At 46.4% G+C, this 12080-nt stretch overlaps 1 protein-coding gene across 2 annotated transcripts in view; it reads right to left on the reverse strand.

The window, feature by feature from the left end:
- Positions 1–11507, reverse strand: part of CHRNB3 (cholinergic receptor nicotinic beta 3 subunit) — a 28257-nt gene extending 16750 nt beyond the window's left edge. The window contains exons 1-3 of one of the 2 annotated variants that reach the window (XM_028526764.2): positions 11211–11505; positions 3588–3739; positions 2501–2545 (exon numbers count right to left, since the gene is read on the reverse strand). In XM_028526764.2, the coding sequence (XP_028382565.1) occupies positions 2501–2545; positions 3588–3739; positions 11211–11265 (252 nt within the window). In that variant the 5' untranslated portion in view covers positions 11266–11505. Of the gene's footprint in view, positions 1–2500; positions 2546–3587; positions 3740–11210 lie in introns of both variants that reach the window. The other variant, XM_036011539.1, reaches the window with a different exon arrangement.
- Positions 11508–12080: the final 573 nt, after the last annotated feature.

A 12080-nucleotide genomic window follows, 5' to 3' on the forward strand; every position in this document is an offset into this window, starting at 1 on the left:
TTTTTTAAAAGTCTATAATGTAACATCATAGCAGAGTTCAAATGCCTCCTACTCCATGCAGCCTTCCCTGCCTGCCACTCATGCCATAGAATTCACCTTTTTTTTTTCTTGCTATTGTATCACTGTACTGTAACATGGCACTTATTGAATGATACCTATTGTGACATTCCACTCCAAATCCAGTCTGTGAGTGGGACAGCTCAGATAACATTCTCTGCAGGTCTACAGAATGCTGAGCTGTTCCCCTACTTTGACTCCTCCTGTGATTCAGAAACAGGTCTTGATGTTTAGTACAAAGGCTAGGTGCGGCAGAGAAGCTCGAACCAGGGAAACCCAGGTTCCCCCCAGAGGAGTTACTGGACTTTTCTGTCTCTGTAAATGGGGACAATGATACCTGCTTCGCTAATCCAGAGTGACGGAGAAATGTAAATAAGAGAGACGACAACCCTTTGCAGATGAAATGCGACCCCGGTCTATTATTCTCACCAGGTCTATGAAGTGGGTCCCTGAGTCAGCAGGCTGGTTTTTCCAGGCATCACATGGCTGCACGCCTACAGATTTCTCTTGCTCCATTTTGGGTGTTGGAGATCTTTGGACTTTTATTCTGTCTTCACCTGGAGGCACTCGCCAGGCCACTCTGAGCCCAGTGGCATAACTTTGCCGGGAGTCATTCCCAGAGCTTTCGTCAAGGCCTGAGGAGCTCGTGGCTTCTTCCCTTCGTGTCTAATCTTGTTCTCTTTGGCTGAAATGCTTTCTTGTTTTCAGGATTTCAAGGAAGCAAAAAGCACCTGCTACCCCAATATTACAGAACAAGGGTCCCTGGGCCGTGTTTTATGTGAGAGAATAATCTCAAGGAGCAGATGGAGAAGGGGGTGTGTGTGAAGCAGCAAAAGTTTGTTATTTTATTTTTCTGACTTCTTCAACCTATTTACATGTTAACAGAAATTTTTTTCTTCTCTCCCCTGCAGGCTCAAGCACAGGACTTCTTATTGATTTTTATTAACTCAAGATTCCTCCATATTTCACAGCTTCTAAAGTGCAAAAGTAAGTTAAGTCACTGAGGAATGAGATAGTTATATAGAAAAATATGATTATTTAAATTGTATTTTTATATCTATATTCTCAGCTAATTATTTTCTCCTGAGCATATTTATTTACAAGTAAAATACTATGCAAATCTATTTTATAACTTGCTAACATACCTACCAAGTAAAGCACTGGAGAAATTGAAAGTAGTAAATGTTATAATAATTCTCTAACTCTGATAAAAGTTTAGTGACACTAAATGAAGCCTATGGAACCTCCTCATAGCTTGTATCCATTGCACTTTATAAACAACTAGCAGAAAGAACTACACAATGTCTACTAAACCGGAATAGATAACTAACTTACTTCAATTTAAATAAATGAAAAATATTACGTAAGTGTGATAAAATCAAGTGAGATATTTAAGACAGCCCCACCGGGAAGATTTTGAATGGAGATTAGGCAGTATCTGGACATTCATTAAAAAACTAGAAACTGCTGCCCTGGCCGGGCGGCTCGGAGGACTGAAGCACCGCCCCAGGCGGGTCTGAGTCCCCGGCGGGGCGCATACCAGAGGCACCCAACGGCTGATGCTGCTCTCTCACATCAACGCCCCTCTCTCTGTCCCTCTCTCCCCCTTCCTCCCTCTCTAAAATCAGTAAACATATGCTTGGATGAGGATTAAAAAGAAAATTAAAAAGCAAGCAATTGCCACCAAAAACAGAAACAAAAATAAACAATTAAACCAGCCTTCTGTCCTCCTATCAAGGCAGTGTCGATATTTTCTCCTTTCATATCATATATGCAAAACTGGGTTTTGAAAGGTAATGATTTCCTGACAACTCTAGACCAAGCTCCTCCCAACAGATGCTTCTGTTTTAGGGAACAGGTGGTAGTGGAGCTAAGAGCAATCAGCTAAGGGGAGAGCTAAAGACTATTGGAAACACGCTCTTTGTTGTATCAGAAAAACGTATACTCGTTATCTCGTTTGGGTTTCCCTTTGCTCTGAAGTTGACAGTGGGCGGCCTTCTGTCCTCTCCCATTCTCTCTCTCTGGGGAGCAACAAGGCAGGTTGGGGGAGATTTCCCACGGAGGACCAGTGGAGCGCGGGAGAAGTCAACGTCGCTGATTTTCTCGTCCAGTTGCAGTACCTTCGATGGGGCAGAGCTGCACCCTGGAGCCTTCACCCCTTTCCTCCAAGCAGCACGGAGAGCAGTGCCCAGGCCTCCCTTCAGCCTGCCCACGCGGAAGGTCCTGCAGGAGCCACGACAGAGGGAGGCGCACCCAGCAGAGTCCAGGCCTGCTCTCTGACTCTCGCCAAGGAAAACAAAAAACTGATGGACTCAACCACTCCCAGATATCTCCCCGAGGAACCTGAAATGCTCTTTAAAATAATTACTTCTTAAGTGGGAGCCTTTCTAAATAGAATGGAAGTGGTTGGTTCGGCAGACACGATCCTGGGACTGACATTTACCTGTTTGAGCCACACATTTGTTGTCATCAGCTGGTTCTTTTCATCCTAAGAAAATGACAATTAAAAAGCTGCAAATTCAGTTTAGGTGAAGTTCATCTTGGGTTTTGGGGGGTCAGAAAGAGCTCAGAGTCTTACCTTTGAGGAGATCAAAGTGTAAAGGATTCCCGACTTAAGGACAGTTAAATGGCACAGGATCTTAAAATGTTATGCGTATTTTGCTTAAAATGTAGAATAATAATTAAAGCAAGTAGCAGTTCCTTGTGGTGATGTTTATAGATAATTGCATAACCCAGAAAGCACTTTCAGGGTGCCAAGTAGAATTAAATATTAGCTAAATTAGAGGTGGGCTTTGCATGATTTTCTGGGAGGAACCTAGGGGCACCGAGTCAGCTGAGGTGCATGAGTGTGTGTGCTGTGGCGAGGCGGGGGGTTTGGGTGACACAGGAGGATTGTTCTGGGACTGTGGAGACACTGCAAGATGCTTTTGCAGAACCTAGGCTACTTGCAGTTCACTGATCTTCCAGGAACGCAATCATGGCTTAACAAGTTTAGCAAGAAAATCAGCAGAGAATGCTGAAGCATGGGCGAGTCAGGGACAGGTATGCTGGCACTCCCGGAGAAGGAGTGGTTGCCTAGGCAATCGCTCCGGTGCTGTCATCGTCTCTCTGCCCTCTCTGCCCTCTCTCCACGCAGATGCCCCTGCCAGCCCTCCGCAGCTGGGAGGACAGTGGATCTGCTCCGGGCTCAGTTCTCGCTCCTCTCCAGTCCCCGCTTGCTCCTCACCCTGGGTGCTCTCCCTGGATACAGCACACCGCCAGGGACAACGCCTGCCCTAGCAACCAATACCCGCCCCCCAGCTGCAGAAATGTCCCACACTAAGAGTGTTGCAAGAAAGTGCAGTCTGTGACGCATCTCATTCATTCCTCGGGTCATTTCACTGGCTTCTCGGGGAGGGTTTTCTCTCACAGTAAGTTACATTTAAAGTTCAAATGTCAGACATGGGGAAAGAAAACAACATAAAATCTCAGACTCACAAACAGGTTAAGGAATGCATGTTCTTTTTAGGTTAGTGCCAAGAATTACTCACCACATCTACAAGCTGAGATATTTTCAATCCAAAGTATACTTTTATGGTGTCGTTAGAATTTAACACAGGGCGAACCCATTTCTGATAGCCGTGGAATAAATGTCTGAGGAGTGCGTCTTCGTTTTCGGCTATGGAACTGGATTCTGCAGGGGCTGCAAGAATCGAGAAGGACCCCGAATTAATGGGAGAGGCACAGTGACCGCTTTCCCACCCAGTGGCCTGAACTGTCCTATATTTCTCCGCAGCCTGCCTCATTCAGCAAGACAGTTTTGCAGGTAGCAGGGTTCTCTTTAACCATTCTCCAGGCCCACGACACACCACTAGAAATAGTCTGTACACGCTTACCCAGAACTTTACTCTCATGGGATCTTCACATCACGAGGTCGACACCTTGACCCCAGAAGATTATCTACAGTCGCCCCCGTACTCTCTACCTCCTGTCTCACCCCCTTGCACGCACGGCTCTCTCCATGCACCATTTGCCACCCCTGTTCCCTGTTTGGCCCCATGTCCCTTGTCCTACTTTGCTGTGTGCACGGACGGTGGGGCCGAAGTAGATTTGCAGTTGTAAGAATGCAAAATGCAGCATTTATCTGTGTATTATCATTTGTTCCTTGGCGTGTTACTTTTCCGTATGGACAACCGCAAGCCTCCTTTGCCCCACCCCGTATCAGTCATTGTCTGTCCTTGAGCTCCAGGAGGGCAGGTACAAATCCATTTCCTTTGATGATCCTTTTCCAGCACCTCAAACAGTGCCTGGCCCACAGCACGTGCTCATTTTATATCTATTTAACGAATGAGCCACCACAGGGTATATGTGTCGGGACCCTTTCCAGACATTCAGCACATATCCCACAAACACCTGCCCTGTGTCCTGTGCTGTTCTCTTGCCTCCCTCCGGAGGGAGTCCTCCCCCACGGGGACCTGCCCTCAGGGGAACCGTCCGTCATCCACAACCAAGCTCGACACTCTTCTCTGCCCTTAAATGTTCAAGAGTCTAAGAAACACCCTAATTTCAAGGTTTAACCCTCCAGTTGAAGAAACAGTTCAAGAAGGCAGTCTGGAGGTATGTTTTGTTTTTTTTTCAGTGCTTTGCTATCAAATTCAAAACACGAAAACTCTTTGTCGTCATTTTACATACAGGCCCTCTCTTCGTGTATTCAGTGTCCTATCGGTGTCCTAGAGCAATGCGCTCTGCACGGAGTGCTTCACCAGAGAACGCCCCTTTTCCCTGAACTGAGAGACACCTGATGAACAGCGATCGTGTGTAAGACACCCCTCAAGTTTACCCGATCAAACCCTAAAAGTCTAAGTAGGAAGAAAAGCACATCAGCAAACAATCCCGGGGTGTGCACGAGCCCGTTGCTTTGCCAAGGGAGCAGTCATTCGAAATGAACAGGCAGCATTCCTTGGAGTGAACAGGGGCATGGGGAAGAGAGGCTTTGCGCTCTGTCTGCCTCCACAGTTTTCCCTTTCCCTTTAGAAAGTGTATTAAAATGCAAATGAGTGATAGAGATGCAACGGTGCATTTGCACTTATTTACTTAAAAAGCTAACCATTCTCCAGCTTTGATGCTTCACACTCTCAGCACGCAGAGCTGCATTAAGGAGCAGGTCAGCTGGGCGGCTGCCAGGGCAGCACTTGGTAATGGACCTAAAACCTTACCGGAATTGGAGGGGGAGGGAGGGCAGAGGCAGTCACTTGTTCAGGCTGAGGAGTTTCCTACCCCTCATGCCATCTTAACTTCCTTCAGAATACATTGCAGCAGTGACTGCTTCCCACCCTCTCCACTGGCGCCACCCTAATCACGAACTCCATCGTCTCACTCTTGGACTTGTGTTCTGCTTCCTAACCTCTCCCACTCTCGCTCCCTGCACAGCCCACTTCCTGCCCAGCACCTAGAGCTGTTTCTTGCGTGCATCTGGTGCAGTCCCAGCTTCCAGGAGTGCCAGAGCCCTGACCTTCCCTGCGAGCTCTCGTGCCCCAGTTCGGCCCAGTGAGTACAAATTACATAAGTCCCTCTCTCACAACAGATGGAGACCCTACAGGGAGGCTGGGACTCCAAATAATGTCTGAACAAGACACACACACACGCCCTTCGCTCGCACAACCCTGAGCCTTTATAATTCGGGACACACGAGAGGGATCCTGGAGGAGCAGAGATTGTACCTGGGAACTCCCTTTCCTGGCAGGAGAACATTACTGTCATTCTGAAGGGAGGTGGAATCACATGTTGGGGGGGGGACTTCTAAAATGAGGACCTTGACCTCCCCAGCATTGCCACTCCCCCAACCATCTCCTCTGTGAGGATAGTTGGATCCAAAGGGAAATAAACAGATCTGCTTTTCCGGGGACCTGTGTACGGTTTGATCCATGTTGCCAGTGTCAGAGGGTGAGTGTCTGTCTGCACCAAGGAAGAAAAAGCATAACTGCACTGGCTGTTATGGGCTGAATGTTTGTGTCCCTTCGAGTTCATATGTTGAAGACCTGACCCCTATTGTGATGTATTTGGAGACAAGGCCCATAAAGGGGTCATTAAGGCTAAATGAGGTCGTCAGGGTGGGGCCCTAATCAAGCAGGATTGGTGTCCCCAGGAGAAGAGGAAGAGAGACCAGGGATCTCTCTCCACGCGAGCACCGAGGAACAACCACACGAGGACACAGCCAGAAGGCAGCTGTTTACAAGCCAGAAGGAGAGTTCTCACCCAAAACGGAATTTCCTGGCCCCTTGGTCATGGATGTTTAGCCTCCAGAACTGTGAGAAAATAAATTTGTTAAGCCACCAGTCGGTAGTATAATATCTTTTTAAACCTCACCTGGGGACATTTTTTTTCATTGTTTAGAGAAAGAGGAAGGGAGAGAGAGAGAGAGAAACGTCCATTGGTTGCCTTCTTGTATGTGCTGCGACTGGGGATCACACCCTCAACCTGGGCATGTGCCCTGACTGGGAATCAAACTCATGACCTTTTGGTCTACAAGACAACGCTGCAATCAACAGAGCCACATTGGCCCTGCCTGTAGTATAGTATTTTGATATGGCAGCCCAAACTGACTCCTATAAATCTGTAGTTACTAAAACAGATGAGAGAGAGAGAGAGAGAAATTGGGAGGGAAGGAAGGAAGGAGGGAAGGAAAAAGCCAAAAGTTCAGTGCTTTTGCCTAGTATCTTCAAGCTTCCTGAAACTTCTCAGAATGGAAGCTGAAGTGATCTATGTTACTGGAGCAGACACAGAGCATAGCCCTGGGAGTGTTTTTGGTTTGTCCTTTCTGTGAAACAGGAAATCATGAGGAAGGGCAAGTGCTTCTGCCATTGATGCTTTGAGGCCAGGGCCTCGACAGACATGTGATGACGTTCGGTGGATGAACAGGGGAAAGAGCGAAGGCACAAAGGCCATAACGGTGCCTTCTGAGCACAGGGGATGGACCCCAGCCCCCAGCGCCAGAGAATGCAGAATGTCAGAAGCACTCACAATTACTGGAACAGGTGGTGTCCGAGCTAAGGAACAAATGGACTCCTGAAAAGCTGTGTGTCAGCCAAATTTTTGCAAACAACTTTATATTTTAAGTGAATTGACAAGAGCAATATTCTGAGATAAACTGACAAAGTCAAGAAACTTCTCTTGGATGGTGAGGACCACCTTCCACCCCAAAGTCAGCTTCCTGACACGTAGGGGTAAAAGATCATTTACATTTATAAATAATTTCAGCGTTAATTAAACAAGACAAAAAAGCAAAATGAGAAAGCAAAGACGAAAAAGTTGGAAACATCTAGGACTACCTAAGCCCCTCATTTACAGGTGCACAACAAGGAAGTGACTTGCCCAGGGCCACCCAGTTCAGTTAGTAAGGGGGTGGGGGTGGTCTTCTGACTCCCAAGGCGACAGTCTGTCCACCCGCCCACGAGATTCTCTGGGCCCTGAGGAGACAACAGGCTCTTCCCTCCACTCTCGTCTCCTTACTGCCACATAACAACTATTCCGACAACTCACTTCTGCAAACGTGTTCATTGTTACTGCTATTTCTGTTGTTGTTAGCATTGTATTTTCCAAAATACTGTACTGTTGTTTGAAGTAATCTATTGCCAGAAGAATAATATTCCAAAACTGGGGCGCAGATAATCCGTCTTTGGTCTTACGGAGACGCTCGACACTGGTGACTGGGTCCTCTGACCCTACTTGAATCTCCCTCTGCCGCAGCTGGCACCAGGCACACTGCTTTCCCCAGGGACCCCTAGTATGGGCACCTCTCTCTGTGATCGCCCTTCCTGGAGGTGGGCACCCAATGCTTAGCAGTGCCGGAGAATTCCTGTTTCAGATTTGACTGTGGTCTTCCCACATGTCCTCGCTTTGAGCCCTGCTTTGTGCACCCCTCTCCCCCAAACACACACACTTAGTCTAATGCACATCTTCGGAGGGTGTGAGCTGCCTGTTAAGGCTTTTCACCACGTCTTTTGGTCAAAAAGGGCATTTGCTTGTCCCCTAAACCCCAGTTTCTCCCCTTTCTCTTTTCCTCTCCCTCTCTCTGCTTAACCTTTGTCTCATTTTTCTTTCTTAAAATATTTCCTTTGGTACCAGACAAGCAACTCCACGGGGGTTGGGGGAGGCAAGAAGGGGGAGAACAGGAGAGAGAGAGAGCCCTGCACGCGAGGAGCACAGAGAGGAGCGCCCTCCCTGCCTCTCGCTGGGGAAGTGCTCCAGGAGGGCACGCTGCTCTTGGCCTGGGATGCTGAGTCTGTTGCCAAACTTGTCGCTCCTTAGACCAAGAATCCAACAAATATTTATTTAGCATTGAGAGGCACTGGATTCAGATTCAGAGACACGGGACCAGAGAATTCTGGTCCCGAATCCAACCGGTGTGATCTTAAGCCAAGCATTTAACCTCGCCCAGCGAACACATGGAGTGGATGGTTGGTACGGGCCCGGCAACCCACAGGTCCTGTGCTTCTGGGATCTCTATGTTCTGGAAACAGCCACACAACCTTTCCTGCTAACGTCAAAGAGCTGCTGCTCCAGAGGCGCAGAAGACAGCCACTGAGTGCGCCACTGACCTGCGCTCCTGGCTGCCGTCTAGGGAGACAGAGGAGGCATCCAGGGGAAGGTGACCGGGGCTGGACTGTCAGGGAAGGCTCAGGACTCACTCCCAGTGAGGACGGCTGGGACCTGAACCCCAGAAAGCCGAATCGGGGAGATTTTTTTGGGATGAGTCTCCCAGGGGCAGCTTGAGACAAAGACATTTTTCTTTGGAACCTGTGGGTTGGCCTTGTGGACTCTTCTCCACAGCCACGCTTCCTTCCCCTTCTTCAGGCTCGGGGACACTGTGCTCTCTCTCTGCTCGCCCCCACGTCAGTCAGCACCCGCCTCCCACTGCAGTTTGGCAAACTCACTCCCACTGAGGCCTCAACAACGGGTAAGGCTTCATGGACGAAACTGCCCATGATTATTTATGGTGTTATCGAATACCATACATGTATTGAATAAACAACAAACCACTGTTTATTCTCAGCTGGGAGAGTAAAGAAACAATTTAGGAATTTCAAACCTCAGCAAGTACATCTGGGAGAGGCGTATTTTTTTTTTGTTTTGCTGCCTGTTGGTATATTTGGTTTTGTTTTCCATTATCGCCACCTTGTCCAAAAAAAATCGCCCCACAGATATGGTAGCCTTTTCTGTCAACACATAGAGCTAGCCTGCAGAGTGAAATCAAATAATAAATATTTCATGGATTCTTGCTAGCAGGAGAGGTTATTAGAGTGGTTTTTTCTGTTCCCTCTTGCCTCCCACATGCTAGAACCATTCCTGGGATACAGGAGATCCTCCACAAATACTTATTGAATGAATAAACACACATCCTCACGTGGTAAGAGTGATGGGAAAACAGGTGAGATATAGCCCCCATTTCTGGGAGCAGACACAAGCACACAGAGCATCATCTAGCAATACAAGAAGCGTCACGTGGCCACACACCATTATCCTTTTCACCGAAGTCAGCAATGTAAAAATGAGGAGTTGTCCCTTGTCATTTGTGTGACAAAAAGAAACTATGTCTTCACAATGATAGTCAAGTTAAAGAACTTAAGGAAAAGTGGTACGGATCTAAATATAGAAATGGACTCCAATGGACCTAGAAACATTCACACATGCGAGAGTCACTGGGGTTCTTGCATAGGTTTGTTACAGATCTGTGACTGGTGTACACAGGTCAGGACACACTCCCGAATGCTTGCAGCCCGCGCCATGGAGAGTGAGCCCCAGGTTCTCCCCCAAATCTATTTATGCAACTGTTACTATGCACAGAGGAGGATGCATAGGCGAACCCAGAGGGTTTATGCTAACTACCCTTGCTAACCAGTGACATGATTTCCCTGGAAAAAAGATGATAAGAATCAATCTTTTCATAGTAAATAGAATACTCTAGTAAGTTAAAACAAAAACAAACAAACAAAGAAACAACCCACTATGAGATGCATGTACACTAATTGTATGCTAACACACAGAGGATGGCTATTATTTTTATGATTGGCAAATAGCATTTAAGACTTTGCCGAGACCAAACTTAGTGACATTTGAAAGTGGGCTTGAGGCTGCCTGCACGTGGGAATTTCTGAGTCCCCAGTGTGAGGAGAGGCTGTGGTTTCGATGACAGGACAATGTCCGTCTGTGTGAGCCTCACTGCCTGGTGACTTTGAAATCGAGGGTTTATTTCAGAACATGGGCAAACCTGTCTCGGGGCCTCTGGTTCTCCATCTGAAAACTGCAATAATCAAATGTGGCAAAAACACTAGTAACAAATGGATACAAATTACTAGCGGGATGACACTGTTTTCTCACCGTCAGGCTCTCCGGGCTCGAACTGGTTTCCAGTGCAGCGGGAAGAGCCTTCTGTTCTTAAGTTACATACAAAGTGAAATGGTTTCAAAACCCCGAAAACTGGCAGGTTGCAAATGACTACTTTCTCCTAAGTTTTCAGTTTTCTTCCTCTTTCCTTTTTTCTTCTCTCCCTCCCTCTCTCTCTTTTTCTCTCTCTCCTTCAATGTTCCCTCTTTCTTTATTAGGAATTCCTCTATTTTCAGGAGGATGATAGTCACAGAAAACTCACACATGTTCATAGGCATTTGAAATATATTTTTGTTTAATAGTGATGTAGAAACATACCAAATACACCTACATACACACATTTATTAAAGTGCATATATATAAGTCTATGAAATAGATTGGACAAAAGTATCTACAGGCACATAAGATGATTACCAGTAGATACAATATAAAAATGCTGATCTAATAAGTTTCTGTGACAACTATTTTAACAATTCTCTGAGTAACATTTAGTGCATTTGGTAACATTTTTTTCCTGCTTTTATATCTTCCTACTAAACTAATAATGCTTCAGAAAGAATAACACAATAAATGACGAAAGCATAAACATTATGAAATTCATAGTTATGATTTCTTTAGCAATATACAGATTTTATGGAATTAGCCATCAAAGCCACCTTGTAAAGTTTATCCTAAAGATACCCATGCATTACATTCAGTAATTCTAAGCATTTTCAGTGTCATAGTTTCACCTGCCTTGCTTCATTAACTCTGCAAGCATGAAGTTCTAATTCAATTTAACTTGGGCTTACCTGAGGAGGTGACACCGAGGATGATGAGCACCAGGATAAAACCTGCCCGCGTCATGATGTCAGTTTAAGAAGGAAGATTTCTTGTTAATCACAGAGTATTTCCATCAGAAAAGGGGGTTTGCGAGGAAGAGGCAGCGGTTCAGAGTGTGATGTGCAGCCTGCGGGGAAGGAGAGCTGGAAGTGGGTAAAACAGTCTCCCACCACCTCGCATCACCCGCGTGATCTTTCCTGAAGTGCACTTCATTGATTTCCAGCCAGCTGTCAGGTCGCGTCAGGCGGAGACATATCCCTGGGTCCTAACTCCGGACTTATTAATTTACTCTCTGGCAAAGAGACACAGGGCAATGCAGACAGGAGGAAGCTAGACAACTTCCAAATGTTCTGTGGTATTTTCTCTTATGGCTGGAAGTCTGAGTCAAGGAGAAAAGCTGCATTTTAGGAGGGGGACCCAAGGAACACAGAATTTATTTATAAAAAATTGTGTATTTATTCTTACATGTTTAAACTTCAGTCACCTTCAGAGTACTCTCCATGTGATGCAATACACCTATCAAGACGTTTTTCCCACTGCTCAGAACAGTTTTGGAACTCATCAATTTCGATGCCTTTTAGAGCTTTCATAGTTTTTTGTTTCACCTCTTCCACATCGACACAAACATTTCCTTTTGAGGACTTTTTTCATCCAGAAGACAAAAAAAAAGTCAGTGGGGCAACAGATCAGGTGAATTAGAAAGGGTGGGGCACCGGGGTCATGCTGTTTTTGGTCAAAACTGCTGAGCACTCTGCACCTATGGACAGATGTGCTGTAGATCACCCATCATGAAATGGGCAAACCCATTAAAAGAGCCTTAAAAAAAACTAACTGAAGCC

Source organism: Phyllostomus discolor, chromosome 11 (assembly GCF_004126475.2).
Source record: "Phyllostomus discolor isolate MPI-MPIP mPhyDis1 chromosome 11, mPhyDis1.pri.v3, whole genome shotgun sequence".
In the NCBI taxonomy this organism is placed as follows: Eukaryota; Metazoa; Chordata; class Mammalia; order Chiroptera; family Phyllostomidae; genus Phyllostomus; species Phyllostomus discolor.